This window comes from Gymnoscopelus microlampas, assembly GCF_963454915.1.
Source record: "Gymnoscopelus microlampas genome assembly, chromosome: 12".
In the NCBI taxonomy this organism is placed as follows: domain Eukaryota; kingdom Metazoa; phylum Chordata; class Actinopteri; order Myctophiformes; family Myctophidae; genus Gymnoscopelus; species Gymnoscopelus microlampas.
The window spans coordinates 41,167,350-41,186,388 of NC_139949.1; the positions used below are offsets into that span (position 1 = coordinate 41,167,350).

The window sequence follows — 19,039 nt, forward strand, 5'->3', positions numbered from 1 at the left end:
GCCAAATACATATCAATTTGGGGGTCCTTGACATCAAAAACTTTGAGAACCACTGCTTTATACTATGCAGGGGGCGTCACCTTTTTTTTTTTTTTAGACAACTTCACCTACATTTTTAGGTATGAGTATTTTGCTTTATAATATTTTTTTGCTGTTTGCACTGTATTTTGACATTATGATTACATTACGTCATGCATTCTTTGGTTACTGTAATCACCTTGCTCTTTTAGTCAAGGACTACAGATGGAAATTAGCTAATAGCTAAATGTGGTGAGCCCATCTTTTTATTCCTAACAAATAACTAATGTATGTGAACAGTAACCCTGTCCTTCATAAACCAAATGAACTAAACTAAACTAAACTCAACGTAACTAACGTGACATAAACTAAACTATACTAAACTCAACTCAACCATTACTTATGGCCCACTGGTATTATTTGTTGTGTACTTCAGAGAGCCTGTGCCTTGTGCCTGTATTTCTTATTTCTGAATGTTAAAAATACATTTCTGAAGCATGAATTGTGTAAGTGACCTAACAGATAACTACAACAGATGAAACTGCATGTCAATGTGTTCTTCTGCGGATCAAATTCTGGGAATTTGAACTATTTATAAGTTATTGCATTTGCCAAAAAACGATGCAAAACAACAAGGATGTGAAGTCTCCCAAATCGAACAAGAAAACTTTCGCAAGACGGCTAAGTCTTCACAGGCATGTAGTGTTGCAGGTTTTGAGCAGATTTGCAGGATTTTAATGAGCATGTTGGATTTGACGACAAGTTATGTGTGATTTATTGATTGTTTGGTAGTGTCTATTGCTCTCCCCTCCAGAATGCACTGAAGGCTACAAAGGAGATTCCTAAGCTCTCTAAACTGAAGACATTTGGTCAGAGACTCGCTATGGTTGGAAAAGACACAAAAATGAGGTCTAGGCAGAATTCCCTGTGTTGACAGCCCGTACAGGGACAGCCATTAGGTCCAATAATAGCCGACAGAGTAAATATGGGGTTGGATTTCCACTGTTGGCAAGAGTTGAAGGATAGAGGAGTGAAGAGTGCTTCTGTCACTGGGAATTGTGTTTAATCATAGGAACTCTAGCATACATCCCTATTCTGGGCATGTCATAATAGGCAAAATAGCATTCGGTAAAACAGGTAGTAGTGTATCTACAAGCTCACAATATGTTTTGCCGTTCCATGCTGTGAGCCTTGTAGATAGGCTATTTTATAGGGCTGTGAATCTTCTGCTGTATCACGATTCGATTCCGATTCTTGGGGTCACGATTCAATTAAAAATATTTTTTTCCAAATCAAAACAATTCTCGATTCGATTCTGATTCTTTCAGATTTTCTTCGATTGAAAACTATTTTAAAAAGAATAAATAAAATGTTTTATAACATTAAAACATTATTCCCTATCAGTTTAATCCAAATTATTTAAGTCACATTGTTTTCATCTGGACTTTAACAACCAAGTGTAGCCTAGTTATTTCAGCTCAAACTAACAATTATATAATACCAGAGAGGGTCGTGTAGAGTAAAAACTCCTGTAACTTTAACCAGCAAAGAATTCTTACCTGAATCGATTTTTTCTAACACACCTACTATTTTATCTATTGTATTTTAGCTAGAGTATATAGGGTTTAAATGGCTAAAAGCAACAAGAGGTGCAACACACAATGCCCCTCAGTATACCTTTGAAATACATTTTTAACACTTAGTGGTTGTGGGTATTCTATAGTCAAACTATTTAAAAGATATGATTAGAAAGAGACAGAAAGACGAGAAAGAGGGACAGAGTAATGAGATTCTGAGAAAAAGGAAAGAAAGAGAGAGCAAGAGAGCACAAATACAACCATCTGGAGGTTGATAATGACAAAGATAATTAAACAGATGGTCACCATGGCAACTCATGGGTCACATGCATTGTGGGTACCTTGCTCCGAGAAGGTGTCGCTCATGTCGTCATCCTTGTCAGCTTCGTAATCCTCTTCCTCCTCCTCCTTCTCCTCTTCCTCCTCGTTGTCTGACAGCTCATGTTCGCTGCCGAAGCCCTCGTCGTGGTCTTCGTCATCCAGCTCCAGATCTTCTGCATCTGCCTCCTCCTCCTCCTCCTCCCCGTCTTCCTCATCCTCCTCCTCTTCCTCTTCCTCGTCATCCTCCTCCTCCTCCTCCTCCTCTTCGGCCTCCAGCGGGCTGTGGGTTCTGCCAGCCTGCCTGGCTCGGGTCAGGAACAGTGAATAGTTGTGCTCCTCTTCTTTGCTCTTCTCGCTGCCCTCCACCACTAGGACGCCGCTAGCCCCCGGCAGGCTAACCTCAACGCTGACCAGGCCAGCGGTAGCCCCCTCCACACCGTGGCTAGCCGCCACCAGCTGAGGCATGGCCGACCGGCTCGCAGACGCGTCCCTTCTCCCCGCACCCTCCGCCCTCCTCTCGTAGCCGATTGTGCGTCCTGAGCTACAGGCTGCGGTACCGGGAGTTACCACCAGGGTGCCGCCAGAGGTGGAGGCCACGTGGTCCTGGGAGACGGGGAGAGGGGAGTCGGGGTCCTCTGCCTCCGGTTGGATGGGCGTGTCGCTCTGCTCTCTGTGGCCAGCGCTCACACGCACCTTGGCCTTCCGCACAAAGTCAGAGCCGTGAGAAGAGGGGGCCGCCGTCTTGTTTCCCAGCACTCGGGTCTTGGGTTGAGTCTGGGTGTGGTCCTGGGCGGGGTTTGGCTGGTTCTGAGCCTTAGCCATTGTGTCAGTGCTGGAGGGGACGGGCCAGGTGGCCTTCTGGGAGCCCTCGGGAAAGTCAGCGAGAGGGCTGCGAGAGGGGAGGGAGGTGGACGGTGGTGGGACTGGGAAAGGCCTGGTGGGGCCGGGCCCCAGACCAAAGCCTGGCAGTCTCTTAGGAGGCTGTGGCTGGGGGAGGGGCGGGGGCAAGTCAGTAGGGTGGTAAAGTGTCTCGCACACGGGCTGCGAGTCCTCACTGTTGAGTTGGGCTAACGTCGGGGTTCGGGCAATCACCTCCTCGTCCTGGTAGGGACTTGAGAAGTCATCCAATCCCAGGAAGTCCACCTCTTTGGTGCCCCAGATGTCACAGCTGGTCAGTCGCGTGTATCTGTCAAGCACAGAGAGATGTGTTATCAAATTGTACCAAAACAAAAATTGTCTTCCCCCGTCTGACACTATTAGGCTACTATCCAACAGTTCAACTAGAGTTCAGCATGTCAGAGCAAAAACGAAGAGCTTGCAGGAGGTAAAGAAGAACGGGTACAGTTACATCTGGATGAAAGCATATTAGTCATGATCAATCAGAGCACATCACAACCTTGACCACAGCATAAAGAAATCTTGACAGAACTAACTTCAAATGTTATCTAATATAACATCTTCTATCACCTATATTTCCCAGATGTATCCCAATATTCTTCAAATGATGCAGCATCACTCCTGCCCTCAAGTAGGACAACCGGGCCTGCCTAAAAAACTACAGGGCAGTGCCTTCAAACACTTAAAAGTAGTACGTAAAAACTAGGAAACCCCCGATTCCTAAGCCTTCTTGAAAGTCAGAGGTCAGTTCGGGTGGCTGGGACTCTAACAATGTTACTTTATGGTCCCTCTATCAAATCATTCACCTTAGTAGATGACACACTTCTCTGATAGGGCTCATCATCAATGATTGAATAGCATAATAAGCTCTGGGCTTAAGCCTATTCCTCAATGATTTCAGGAACTCTTTCTGTGTGAAATGGACTAGTGAAAGCTTGTTTGATGTATTATGTATGATCCGCTGACGTTCACACACTTTGTCGTGTTGCCATTCATTCCTCAACAACTGGGAGTCCATATAATGGAGAGGAGTGAATATGTTCACCAGCAAACAACCTAGAGGTGGACATATTTAAATATTTGCAAATAACAAGCTCTCGTCCCACCTCATGTTCTAATCCCAGAAGACATCATTGTCAGCAGGTGCATTGCACTGCATTGCACTGCACTGAGTGTGCACTGATTGTCTGCTGTGCATGCTTGTTGTCAAAACCACAGCCACCACTTGTCACGTGACGGAAGCACCAGACCAAAACATAATGCACACATCAATTCTTATAAGTTTATTAAAGACAAAAGGCTAACTATGGAGAGCTGCTCACAGAAATCCCTGACTTCCCTTTTCCAGAGAGGAAACCACTAACTCTCCCGATGCAGGACATGCTTAACACACGGTTAACAGCAACTCATTACACAAACTCAAAACACAATTTAATGAAATAAACACTCTTAATTACCGTTAATGCATAAGAAGTGTACATGCGATGCCACTACAATCATCTACATCATCGGACTTGATTGATTGATTGAATACTTTATTAACAGTTTGCAAAAAAGGCACGGTGGCACAGATTTATCCAAAACAATGCTAAAAGCAGGGGTTTTCAACTGATTATGAAACAGGGACCACCACCCTGACTGAGAATCAACTTGGGAACCACTGTTGTGTTGGGAACTTGGGAGGGGGGATACGGGCGTGGTGTGGGGAGGAGTAGTTCACCCAAAAAATGACTTATCTGCTATCAATTGTACACCCCATGAAGCCTTGAACTCATGGATTTTTTTTTTTATTTGTCGCATTCCTAAGCCTATAATTTGAATCCCGTCTCCTACCGGGTAATGTATCCGGTAGGAGACACAAAGTATATAATTTGTGTCTCCTACTGGAAGTACACCCGGTCATCAAATTATTGGCTTAGGAATGCGACAAAAACAAAAACAATCCATGAATTCAAGGCTTCATGGGGTGTGCAATTGATAGCAAATAAGTACATTTTGGGTGAACTACTCCTTTAACAGTCATTATTTAACTGAGATATGCAAGTGGTAGAGCTCAAAAAAGATTGAGAACCACTGATCTATTCCTTTCGTTTCCCATGGTTGCCCTTATTCTGTTCTTTTAACCTTCCATATCAAACTCATGTTAACTGATTCATTGCAACTTATGTATGAGCAAGCAGACACATGCGATTGATTATGGGCACATTTCCTGATAATGGTGACTCAACCAGGCAATCCAGTTTCCCTTGAGATTCTAATGTAATCTTCCCATTTCTGTGGAAGTTCTTGACATCCGACTTCTCAGTAACTGACAACATTGACGCGTCATACGGTGACCAGGTAATTTACTGCACTGTTTCTCATCTAGACGATAAAAATAAAATAACAATACAAATCTTCATTTTCCTACATTACTAAATGCAGGGTCAGGGACCACATGCAATACCTTCACGGACCACCAGTTGAAAACCCATGCTAAAAAAGGATAACCCAATAAGCCCAGGTCTTATTTCCATTGAGGTCCAAGCGGCGAACGACGAAGAACATATGGCTTAAAAGGTGCATGAAACCCTAGAGCTGATTTTGTCATGTGTTTTCTGGTTCAAGTTGAAAACTACTGCAGTGTAAAAACATAGGAAGTTAGCAAGCAACACAGCTCGCTGCAGCTGAGTTGATCAAATTGATAATGGGCGTGTTGTTCGAATTTAGGTGTCCCCAGAAAACGTATGCACTAAAGCAGGGGTCTTCAACGTTTTCAGGCCAAGGACCCCTTGGCTGAGAGAGAGAGAAAGCAGGGACCCCCATTATATATTGTATAAAGTATTTTTTTTATTTTCATAGATTTCATAGGCAGCTTCATAGACTTGTTTCACAGCACTATCATGTTGGATTCATGTTAATGTGTATTTCCAGACATTTAACCATGCTCTAAAAACAATACTTAGTAAACCTGACCTTTCACTCTTTCACACTTTCTGTACCTTCACTCTTTTTTCCCCCCTACACCGAACCACTTTGCCGAAAATAGCAGATCTCGCGGCGCGAGGCGTTGTGTGCTTGTAGATATGCTATTTTTGGCAAAGTTCTCCTCAGAATAGGGATGCTAGGTTGAAGTGGTTATTGTAAAAATCATAAAGATTTGGCGGACCCCCTGTAGTAACTCTGAGGATAGCCTGCTCCAACGCTCCTGATTTCGTGTCTAGAGGGGCCGGTGTATAGAGGCGCAGAGAGACTGCGCCTGATCCCATTGGTTCACCGATCTGTCCGTCAACCCCCGCCCCGTTAACACAACATTACGGGCGACGCCTACTGCACTCTGGTTGGTTGGGGAAATCCCACTTCCTTAGACCCAGGACAGGCTATGGTTGGTCCAGGCTTTTCTTTTTTAGCAAAACTAAACAATAAAAGCCTGGAGATCGAGGCTACTCTGAGGACCCCCTAGGGGTCCCGGACCCCCTGTTGAAGACCCCTGCACTAAAGTAGAAGAACGTAGTAGATGGAAATACAGTGTTGTACCTGGTGAGGTCCTCCCAGTAGGAATCCCACTGTTCAAAGGCAGTGCCGCCATAGGCTGTCTCACAGTCTCCCAGTCCCGTCACACCCTCCCAGCCGTCCGCGTCCTTGCCTACGTCCATCACGCCCATCATGCTGTCCCCGTGGGGACTCTGCCGATGGGACATGTCTCTGTCCTGCAGGGGAGAGACACACACACACACAAAGAAAGGTGGAGCTGTTAAGCCCGAGTTATACATAGTTAACCCATTAAGACCTGAGGCCGGGATTCTAAAAATGTCTTCTAAATCCTAACGGTTTTCTGAAAAACCTATGTTGTAATATCAGTGGTGCTCAAATGTTTTCTATGTCAAGGACCCCCAAAATGATATGTATTTGGTCGCCGACCCCCCATCTCAAAATATTTTGTTCCAGGGACCCTCAGAAACAAAGATTTGAGTTAAAAATGTTCGCTTTAAAAATATATAGATATTCAAAGATAGCGCGTTTTGAATAGCCAACCACTGTGGTATATATGTAGCAAAAATCTAAAATGACACATAAGCTTTCCCGGATTGAAGGGGTTCACTAAGTATAACTCAGGCTTTACACGTCCACAGGTTGGAATCAAAAGATATTCTGATGTATGCATGCATTCGTTTTTCGATTTTTCTAGTTGTTGTGTAAGTGTGGTAAAGTTATTTTCTGGTCTAGATGGAGTGCATTTCAGAGTGTACTGTGTTATACTTTCTAAGTTAACGGACAATATCGGTGTCAAGAGTGTTTAGAGTTTGCATTTGATTACGTTTTCTCCAGTCATTAAAATGTTACCAAACCTAACTGAATAATTGCGTCAATGTTGGTTTAAACATCACTGCACGGTTAAGAAGTCATGGATGCTTGAATTTCGTCCATAAATTGTTTTTCTTTTTTTTGTGCTTTAAAATCCATTGAAACGACCAAAAATGATGTAGCTTTGACATAAGGGGGAAATAAAGTTCATTGTGTGGGACTACGTATCCAAAGCGGGTTTCAAGTCTCTGTAACTTGATCTGCATACCACACTGAAATGAAAGGAATCCTCTCCCTTGACAATCAAACAAAACATGTTATGATTTGGAAAATGGTCGGCAGTAATGTCTAATATACCATGAGTTGTATGAGTTGTATGGGCCAAACATGCCAGACCACTGGCATGGTCCTTTAAAAGACATTTCCACTTTGTGATTTGAATTATGAATTCAAAACACAACAACTTAAAAAGTATGATTACATAAAATCCAGAGCGTAGCACTTAAAAGCATTACTAAACAACACTTATTTCCAATGTGTTCCTCCATGCAAATGAACAATACATGGCAATTTAAGGCCAATACATACTCTTTCCGACATCGGAAAATCTTCCGGTACGGAAAGGCTTTCGGAACTATAGTTCGGAGAGTCAGGATATCTGGAGGAGCACGGGTTCCAAGGAAAAGTTCTGAGACCACCTTTCCGAAGTTCGGAATGACGTCAATCTGTATTTATATCACCTCCCTTTCCGAAGATAAGTTTGAATGTCGGAAGGAGTATGTACACAACTATAATACAATATCTGACCAAATCAACAGACTTTCTTTCGAAAGTAAAATAACCAGTCATTAGTTATTTTAAAATAATAAATGTACATTAACATGAAGTGCAACATAAACTCAACCTGCTCACAGTAACAACTCCGCTCTTGCTGAGCTAGGATACACTAGGATACACCTGACCGATATCAGCGTAAATTAAATCCACCTGTTCCACATGTTGTCACTAGCGCAAACAAGTGCCAAGCAATGCTTGTAAACAGTCACTGTTTCATCCATCACTTTTCTTCAGTTGGTATTGTATTTAACACAGAATCCACAGTGTTCTTTTCTACTGTAAACTCTGTGTGTGTGCGTGTGTGTGTGTGTGTGTGTGTGTGTGTGTGTGTGTGTGTGTGTGTGTGTGTGTGTGTGTGTGTGTGTGTGTGTGTGTGTGTGTGTGTGTGTGTGTGTGTCACTCACCAGTTCATACATGAAGTCTGGGTCAGAGCTACTGGCGAGCAGATCAGTGCTGGTCAGGGCCTGGTCAGCAAACGTGTAGTTCTGAAAGGCATCCCCGAAAGTAGGCTCCATCCCGCTGATGCTGGGCTGAAACACAGAACACACACAAAACCAATGACCAAAAATAAGTCACGTGTATGGAATGACATATTTTGTTTCAAGTCATGCAATTTTGCAATAAAACATTTGAAACTCGATTGACGTGGATTGGGTCGATGAAGGAATAAATGAATGAAGGATTGAAGGAACAAACCACAGCTAGGGTTCACCTAGCGTCCCTATTCTGGGGGCGAACCTTCGGCGAAAGGAGACGATTTACAAGCTAACAACACTATGCGTTCTAGATGGGCTATTTTCAGCAAAAAAAAATAATAATAAAGTAGCGGACCAAGAATAGAGCCCTTCTGTGTGCACCCCAGACATGCCCCACCCCCACCTACATAAGCCCATTGAACTTTAAACTAGAGCCCTGCATCGGGAGCGGGATCCCACGGGAGCAGACACAAATCTTGCTGGAGGGGGTGGTCCCAAAAAAAGAAAACTGCGGGTCCCGCAATAAACCAGATATAACGCACCTGGAACATGTGTGATCACTGGTCATGATTGATATGAACACATTTATCTTAAGGCTTAAGATTAGTCATTTTGAAACGTTGTTCCGGACAGGTATGTGCATAATGCATGTATTTAATAACTTACTGTCAAGCAGTAAGTCCAGCCGAGCCCACTGTGTTGCTGTCCAGTGTCCGCGGTGCTATAATGGCTTTATATATATATATATAAATCTAAATATTGAATCAAGCAACTTAAAAACTGTCTGGCGTGCACACAAAAGCCAGAGTAGAGGTTAAAATGACCCTAGAGTTATATACATCTTCAAGATTAAAACATGACAATACGGAAACATTAACCTATATTGACAGTTGGTCCATAAATATGGTGAGAATGCTTTTAGATCACATGGTGTGCACTGTGCAGTCCGTGGTACCTGAGGCATCGCCGGACACAGCTGGGAGTTCCAGCGGATGGAACCGGCGGGTCTCCTCTCCAGTCCCAGTGGTGTGAGACTGCTAGAGCCTGGCAGAGAGACCAGGTCAGCAGAGTGCTGTGTGTGGGGGGGGGGGGCTGTGGGGTCTGCGCGGCTGGACACTGCTTTAAATCTGTGTGTGTGTGGGGTCCGCTCCGCTCTGCTGTGTTGCCGTGCTGTGTCTTCTCTATGCTTCAGGGCTGGGGACACAAAGGAAAGGGAACATCAGTTCAGACGGTACATTTTCCCCTCACATGCGTTTGCGTTGAGATTGTGCTCATTACATCATTGCTTCTCAAGGTGGGGTCCGGGGACCCCCAGGGGTCCTGGGGGGGGGGGGGGGGGGGGGGGTACCATTGGGTCCCCCGCAAAATTAGTTAATATTGCGTCACAATCATTTTAACCAATTCAACCATATTTTATACTTTGGCTTTATAAAACTTTTTGAGATAGGGGGTCCGCAGCCAAATACATATCATTTTGCGGGGCCTTGACATGAAAAGGTTTGAGAACCACTACATTACATTGCGTATTTAACCTAGATCGTGCACCTAGCGTACATGCATAATAAAAGAGCCACGTGTCGTTTTGTTTCATGGCAGAACAAGTGCAAGACATCAGTCAGTGAGCCATCAGCACTGGTAGACCGCTGCACGTTGAATTGACCTTTAGATGGGAGCCAGGAGGCAGATGAAGATAATCTACCTAATACCCTGCTGTAGAACGGTGTGTACTTGGTACGACAAGTACACACAAGTACACACACAGTTCCTCATTTAGAATCTGTAATGTGATCAATCAATTCTTTAGTGAAACTCTGTCCCCAAGTTAGTCCATCCATAGTCTCATCTCATTAACATGTGTGGCCTCTGGACAATAGAGAAAGCACAAGGTGAGGCTTCCTCACTGTTCAGGGTAACAATGGGTAACTCTCCTATTGGGGGTATACAGTAGCTACCCTTATAGCTGACCAAGTCAACTGTTTGCAGGATTGCAGATGGGGTTCAAACACTTTCACCACATTTCTGACATGGTTTAGTTACATACAGTTTGTGCCAATTTATTTTACTGAGGGTATTCTGTGCAAGTTTTTCATTCGAGCCTCAGTGGTACCTACAGTACCTGCAAAAAAAGATAGATAGATGGATAGATTTTATTGTTATTCAACAATACATAATTGAACGAAAGCTACTGAGAGCTGTGTTCGTTCCACTGGCTTACAGAATTCTAAAACTACTCCTAGTTAAAATAAGAATACTAAAAAATACAAACAAAATAAAAACACTAATAAATTCAATTCATAATGATACAAAATTCACCCGATAGACCAAAAAATATTGTACATCAACGAGTCCTCAGCAGCATAAAAAAGGAGGCCACACCTCTTTTCTAATGCCTGAAAAGTTTTTTTAAAACTCCTGAGTCCTGAGTGAAATTAGCCTACATACAGTGTTTAATTTAACTCGGACGTCAGAAGCAATTAATTACCAAGCAGGTTCATACAGTGTTTTGTTAATACTCATGTGCAGTTAATACTCATGCTGTTATGCTGTTGGACACCACCATGTCACAGCACTAGCCCAAAACAATGTTTACGTGCGGGGGGGATGCGTTGCTATCAGTTTCCCTGTAAGCACAGCACATGCTAAGCTAAACTACCGTAGCATAGTACTGTCATTGTTCTTCTTAACCATCACTTTCATCAGTCATCGTCGTCTCATCATTGGTGGTGTTTTATCGTTTTCACACTCTCCTTGTCTACACACCCCTGGCTGTCACAAACACAAACACACAGCGCTGCCTTTGCATAACAAATAATAAAGGGTCTGTGGGAAGGCATGCATGCCATGACCCCTGTATACAGTAGAGCACACGCACACGCACACAGACACACACACAACAGAGGCCAGCTCCACTCTGCTAGGGACAGAAGCTGATGTCATATCCTCTTGCGGTAGGCCTATGTGTTGACTGAGTCAAATTAACTCAGCATCACCTCTGTGCTCTGTTAGCACATCTCTCAGAAAAACAGTGCAACACTTACACAACTGTAAACATATAAACACACACGCACACACACATGCGCACACGCACACGCACACGCACGCACACACACACACACACACACACACACACACACGGCAATATATTGGTATTCTCACACACACACACACACACACACACACACACACACACACACATATACACACACACAGTGGGCAATATATTGGTATTAAATGTGAATACCGGCATGAAGTAGCAGCAAGATCATTTTTTCCCGTGTCATAGCGGTCATGAAAAAGTGTAACTAAAATAACCGATAGCCAATAGCATTGTGAAGTGTTGCTAAAGCTCACTGTGAATCCTAAGTTAAATGCATGTTTTCTTACATATTATAAACAAAGACGAATGTACGAAGGGATGACATGTCACCTTAGTGGCATCCCAGTATTCTTGGGCGATCCTTGGTATTTATTTTCATATCATAACATAATTTGTTGCCATTCAAGATTGCTGATACACATCATCAGGGAGTGGTTGGGGTAAAAGAGCAAAGAGGTGTCATATATAATATATCATGGTAAAGATTTGCCATGCACAAGGTTAGATGCATTGTGGCAATGGGGGGTTGAGGAAGGGATTGCATGGGTTTTGAAACAGAGAGATTTGCCTAGAATTTGACTAGAATTATTTGAGACTTGACCTGTTATTCGGAGAGTTTAATAAAGCACCATTACTGGAGTAAATAGGCTTCCATCATCTGTTACAAGGGGAGTTACATCACCGCATGGAGCTCACAGTAAAATCAATGACATGATCTATGTCAAAGTGTGAAAGAAAAACTTAACCTCTTTTATTTGGCAATAGTATGGGTTTTACCCAGAGCATTAAAACGATGAAAGGAGGAGACAGTAAACAAATATCTTTGCCCTCATTACTCATGCCGCAGGCCTCCGCGAGCGCGGTAATGCACAGTGACAGTCGGATTCGGATTCTAGAGCATTGTAAAACATCTTAGTTTTTCCCTTCAAAATCGGTGATATACAATTCTACCGCCAATCAAAACAAACAAACCTACATCCCAGAATCGTAGCAAAAGGCAGCAAAGATATTCGACCTGATTAGTTTGTGCTGTACCACATGGGTTCCATTTGCTACTTGTCACTACCCTACTCTGTCTCTTTGTGACCAGTCTCTCTCCAGTGTACCTGTGAAATAAAGGCTACCCCCCCCCCCCTAAAATAAAGTAAATAATAATAATAATAATGACATAATTGTACCCATCATTCGGTGAGACAGGATCAAGATCCATCTACAAGTCAATGCACAACACTGTAGGCGATGGGCCTGGTTATTCCAGTGTGTCTGGTGCTACAACCTGTGCTAATATGTTGAAATAAAACAAACAGAAGCTCATCATTATTTTGTGTTACCAGAAATTGCTACGTTCGCCGAATAATATTACCACTGCAATTTTACAGGTTTCATGTGTTCAAGCAAAGGTCAGGGAATCAATATATCCGTTAGTCTGGTCTGTGCAGATAGTTTCGTGAAAAATGGCTGGAGAATTGCCAACCCATGAACATTGACAGTCGACGTAGGTTAATAACTCAGTTCATCTCAGCACAGTCTGAAAAGGTGGATAATCAATATTCCTTGATTAATCATGAAAAGATACATTCCCATCGAACACTGTGTGATCTGTAATGACAATATGTAATATGATACCAAATTGGTGGAGGGATTCATGCATATTTTCTCAATCTATGTTTAATAAGACTTTTTAACATTTGATACCTTTGTTTGAAGTTGTACATTTCCCCAGATAAGGGTATTGTGTGAGTGTCTGGTGATGTATTGTAATGATGGTGTCGTGACGGGAGTGCTGTCCTGCGGATTGCACTGTAGATTATCTATGGTTCAGCTGATTGATGTGTTTTTTTGAAGTTCCTGTTTTTGGTTTTGTGTATTGTTGTTGTTATTCTTTTTTATCTTATTTCACTTTTGTTGTACATTTCCATGCATGGATTTTGTCACGCATATCGTTGTGATCTTATTGTCAAGGACCAGTCAGCAGCAAATATTGCAATACAAATTCTAGTTCACATTGCCCACCCCTAACACACAGACACACACAAGGACACACAGACACTCATACAAAAACAGCTGATGACTGAGAAGGCATTTGGTCACAGCCTCTGACAGATTGTGATCATTTATATAACCCCTACATGTGTACTTCCTTCCTAAGCAGCTGTGTCTGGTTTCAAAATGCGGAAATGCGAGTACATGAATGCAACAGCATCAACAACACAACACTCTAAGCTTTATTGCCGAGAAGAAACTCAGAAACGTGTTCATTTCAACAGGATTCTTCAGCATCTGAAGTGAACTGAGGTTCACGATTTATGGGGAATCTGAAAGTTTGCTTCTCTACAAATTGACAATCGGACTTGTTGGACTTAATAACACAATATGTCCCCATTGTTCTTCATCTATGACCCTGAGCAGAGTGTCATACAACCAGATTTTGGGTTAAAGCCCACCAGCTGACAAACAATGTGGGATGTGAGTATTTTACATGAACAAAAAGAAGGCAAGAATAGCCATAAGAAATACAAATGTTAGAAGAAGGTAAAACACACTGCTTGTAGCTAACAGCCTGTAACATAGGCCTTCATATTTATGCCCGCCCCGAACCCATAAGGACACGGCGAGCCAAAAGTATTCCTTAAAAAGAATATACTTTGTTGTACAAGTAGTGAAAACAGCAGATCTATAAGCTCAAACCTGTTGCGATGAAATGCATTTCTTTAAAGAAAACAGAAAAGAAAAGAAAACGTTTCTGAACACTTTGGCCTATAATGAACGACATGCCCAAAATAAGGACGGGTCGGGTTAATGTTAAGCAATACTAATGTATGCAACACAACAAAGATTCCTGGCCATTTTTTTGTCATTATTTTCTCCTGGACAGACAACAACATTCCTGACAGTCCACTATGTCCAGGTGAATAACTATTAACCATAGCAACTTGTATCTTGTTATGTTGTACAGATTTTACTGTTAATTTATCCCTCCAGTAGACAGTCATGTCATGCGCACGCAGAAACGCACGCACACACACACACACACACACACACACACACGCTTGCACACAGGCGTATTGAAGGCCTGTGACCTAAAGAGATTTCCCAAGAATGCCTTGTGATTATTTAGTAAACAGCCCTAAATTGCAAGTCTGTTATTTATGCTATTTCTGTTATTTCGGCACTTGTCCTCTTGGCTGTTTGTCTCCAATTTTGGGAAACAGCGCATGTGATCTTTTAGTGTCATAGTGCAGTCAGTCAGTGTGACCCAGGTCCAATCCAAACTCCAAAACTGTATTTCCAAACTGTTTGAAGACTAAAACTGGTCATATTTTTTCAAATAATTATTCGGCGAATGCCTTGTATTTTCGACAGTATTTTGAACTTGACCAATTAACTCTTTAACTACCAGAGTAAAATAGTAATAGTGTCACCCCAGTGCCTGCAAAAGGAGGAACGGAGATATAGGGATTTTCCCTCAGGAAACAAACGGGAAGCAAACAAGCCGATTTCTTTTACTTCCGGGTCAATTCCCGGGTCTAACGTCATCTGGCAGTGAAAGCATCATTCATAAGGTAGCCAACATCGGCAACTGGTGGGAAACCACTGAAAAGCCCCAACACGTCGAACACGTCCATGGCACTGTGGACTAAGTGCCAATGGACACGTTTACACGTACATGGCAATCAATGAGTTAACTCGTTAAAACCGTGAAAGCATCCATGTCATTTTATACTTTGGCTATTCTAAAATAGCAGATATACAAGATCATAGCGAGTCACTTCGTGTCGCGCTATGAGCTTCTGGGAGTGCCTGGAATAACATATTTTGAGATGGGGGTCCACGGCCAAATACATATAATTTTGGGGGTCCTTGACATGAAAAGATTTTAGAACCCCTGATATAGCAACATAAGTTTTTCAGAAAACTGTTAGGGTTAAGAAGACATTTTTAGAATCGGCCTCAGGTCTTAATGGGTTAATGAAATAGACAGCTTACAGTGTTCATTCCTGAATGTAATGTGACCCAATCAACTATGTTAGATGAGTAACATATTCATTGCTTTATTATGCATTACCAAACTTCAAACATGAAAGCAGTGTGTGTGATTTGAAGCAAAATTTGAAGTAAATTGAACAAATCAAACGATGGCTGGCGCAACGGATGAGGAAGATGAAAAATCCCATTCCTCAAAACGTACTAGGACTTTTTGTATCGTACAAGGATTGCAAAAAACACAGGCTGTGTGCAAACTGGTTGATCTACAAACCATCAGTATTGAGCAGTGTGTTCACTTTGTAATTAATGTGAAATATGAAGACAGAGGCAACCAGTGGAGTTCTGTGTTTGATTAACCAAGTTGTTAATATAATTGACTTGTACCATAAGAAACAGTTTGACAGTTATTTTCCAGATGTCAAAGTGTAATGAAATAGCAATATAAGAAATCATTTCTTGAGAAGCAAGTTTTGTTTGATGCAGATTAACAAAACAAATTACATTTACAAATAATCTGAACATCACTTAGTTTGTCTTTAGTAGTATGTTCAGTCGAGTTGACGCTGTTTCTGAATAATGTTCTAAATTGAATAATTTCACCATCAAATTTGGCCTATACAGTCCTAAAGGTATATCATTTTTGTATGGTTACCTCTGTTCTTATTTATGTAGTCATCCTGAGGGTAATTCTCAAAGCTGGCTAACTCACTAAGATTAACTTCTGCACTAATGCAAAACCTGGAGGCTCTTCAAATATCAAACACGGACTTAAGAAAAGCACCTGTTCTGACTTTAACTCTGCATAAATCTGGCTTACTCCGTTTCCCAGCATCGTATGTGTCCAGGACTTAAGTGGTTAAGTGACAGGGAATACAGAGGAGAGAGATAAGAGTGGATTCCATACAAACATGACTGTAGGCTGGACAAGGGGTGCCGCTGTGACGGCGGCACGTTGGTCCGACTTGCCCCACTACTAACCCTAAACGCACGTGGAAGCCACATAATCGGAGTAATGTCAGACTTAGGGGCAGTCCCTGGACAATGACGGAAAGTATCACCAGACCAGACACCGTGTGAATGCTGTTAAACTGTTTGTTTACTCCATAGATCACCTTGCAAGGTAATCTATCATCATCTTATATGCAGGTGAATTTAGTGGATGTCCATCAGTGTGTCCTGTAGGTCAAAATAGTTTGATTTTTATCCTGCACTTAACCCCCCGCCAGAAAATTACCCTGTTGCTAATAACAGTTGGAAAATAAAACCACAAACTTTTCAAGACAGATATTATTGGTACGTAACTACGTATTATACCTATAGTAATAGCGACTTCATATAAATAATACCATATTTGATGCTTTTTCATACTCGTATTTTGTAGCAATAGCCATTAAATTTAATAGCGTCCTGTAAGCGCATTTCTATTATGCTAGTTTTAACTGGTGGTGGAATCACAAAATCTAGAAAAGAAAGGTTGACTGAGGAGAAAACTCAACTCTCATCATGACACAAAACTGGCAAGCCGCCAGCAGTCAGGGTGAGGCGACGCAGGTATCGACTTGACAGACAGACGCACCTGACAGACACAGATCCGACGGTGTTGGAAAGTAACTAAGACTAAGTACATTTACTCAAGTACTGTACTTAAACACGTCGCTTTGCGACGCGTTGTGAGCTTGTAGATCTGCTATTTTCAAATTATTTTTATAAATTTTAAAAATTTGAAAGCTTGTGAAATGGGACCTTTTGCAGAATGATGAGTACTTTTACTTTCTAAATAGGGTATTGATACTTTTACTTAAGTAAAAAATGTGAGAACTTCTTCCATCACTGTTCAGTATAGGGATGTTAACAATTAATCTCTGATCGATTAACTGCCGTTATGAATTTAATCGATTAAATGTATGGATTTGTTTTTTTTGGGCTAGTGAAAGTTACAGGTATGGTGTGTGCGATATCAAAAGTGAGCTTACCATAATCACAGTAATCCCTAATCATAATCATATTCCATCATATTCAAGGGCTTTTAGAGAGAAATGAGACAGACTCCATTGAGCACTGCAGAGGGGAGGTGTGTGTGTCTGTGTCCAGCTGATGCTTGTTGACACTCGTTAATGTTATATACGTCAAGGCAATTATGTTTCTGCACTCATTTTTGGGTTTCGGACAAGAATTTTCCTTTTGGTCCTAAAAGCGCTGCTAATCGATCGATAAGGTGATCAACTATAGTATCAATTAATGAATTAATCAATAATTTGCATCCCTAGTTCAGTACAGATCAAACTAGAAAGGTACGCTCAGTAGAGTGCAAATCTCCCTGTCTGAAATTCTAAAACATTGTCAAAACATAGTGCTTTTATGGTGTCTACGCAAGTTCCCCATCAGGAAGTGCCAATACAATACATTATGTTGAATGATCCGGACGTCAGGAAACTTGGAAACATGGATGCAATACGAATTGGGACTATTCATAAAGTTAATATAACATTTAATTGTCTGGTCAGTTATAGTAGCCAAATGTATGTAAACTTGTCACTGTAGGTACATTACAAGACACATTTTTATCTTCCCCCCAACGAACACGACCTGTGTGCTTGTGTGGTCGCTCAGACAAGCAGGATGCACCACAAGTGTGAAAGTGCACAGCACACATGCATGTGTGTCGTAGGTGCGTTCCGGCACTTAAACAAATAGCACTTGCATGATGTGATGACAATGTTTAGGGCTTGTGGGGTGTGTATGAAAAGGATTGTCATCATTACATCATTACAGTGCAACCGGAGTGACAAGCTGTATGAAGACAAATCTTTGGACAGTGACCACATTGTTAGTGTTGCGTCATGTTGTCGTCATCACTAGGCCAAACATGACATTACAATGTCATAATTATAACATAAAGACCAAAGGGCGAAAGGGCCTTTCTGTGTGGAGTTTGCATGTTCTCCCTTTGTCCCCTAGGGTAGGTACCCTCACAAAAGACATGCAGTAATCCTGGTCTCTATACTGCCTCCCCCTGGTGCGCCTGATGGAGAGAAAGGAACTGGTTGGAATAAAGTGTTCCTTCCACACGCTACATCCTACCGGGGAAACTCCCCCGTCAGGTGATAAGAAGCGGCCTGCTCACTCCTCATGCATTGAAGGAAGCATGAGCTCAGTTTGGGGCTCTCCCCTGGCTGGCAGAGGTAGAGTAGTGCCCAGGATTGCAGCTTAGGCAATTGGCACTGGGTGAAAAAAATGGGTTACAAAAATCGTGGGATAAAACATTTAAAATAAATATATAAATAACATAAAGACCAATTCATAGTTCAAACAAAGCATACACAGACCGGACCTCTGCGTAAGTTCAACTGGACAATGTCCATGCGAAGCTCAATGTTTGTGATCGCATGTTACCAGCATGTCACCGTCATGCACTATCGCAGTCAAAATCTGTGTCAGCTGTTATGTCTTTAGACTTGGCAAATGTAATGAGGTTTGTGTGATTTTAATTTGCAATATCTGAAAACAAGGACCGCACATACTAGCAATCTTGATCAACTCCACCA

General features: G+C 42.1%; 1 protein-coding gene across 1 annotated transcript in view; it reads right to left on the reverse strand.

Annotated features, from left to right (window-relative positions):
• The window catches only part of crebrf (creb3 regulatory factor), a 31,515-nt gene that overhangs the window by 8,701 nt on the left and 3,775 nt on the right, over nt 1–19,039 (reverse strand). The window contains exons 2-5 of the mRNA XM_084073296.1: nt 9,366–9,604; nt 8,339–8,464; nt 6,330–6,502; nt 1,937–3,102 (exon numbers count right to left, since the gene is read on the reverse strand). Coding sequence (XP_083929422.1) covers nt 1,937–3,102; nt 6,330–6,502; nt 8,339–8,464; nt 9,366–9,374 — 1,474 coding nt within the window. The 5' untranslated portion in view covers nt 9,375–9,604. The remainder of the gene's footprint in view (nt 1–1,936; nt 3,103–6,329; nt 6,503–8,338; nt 8,465–9,365; nt 9,605–19,039) is intronic.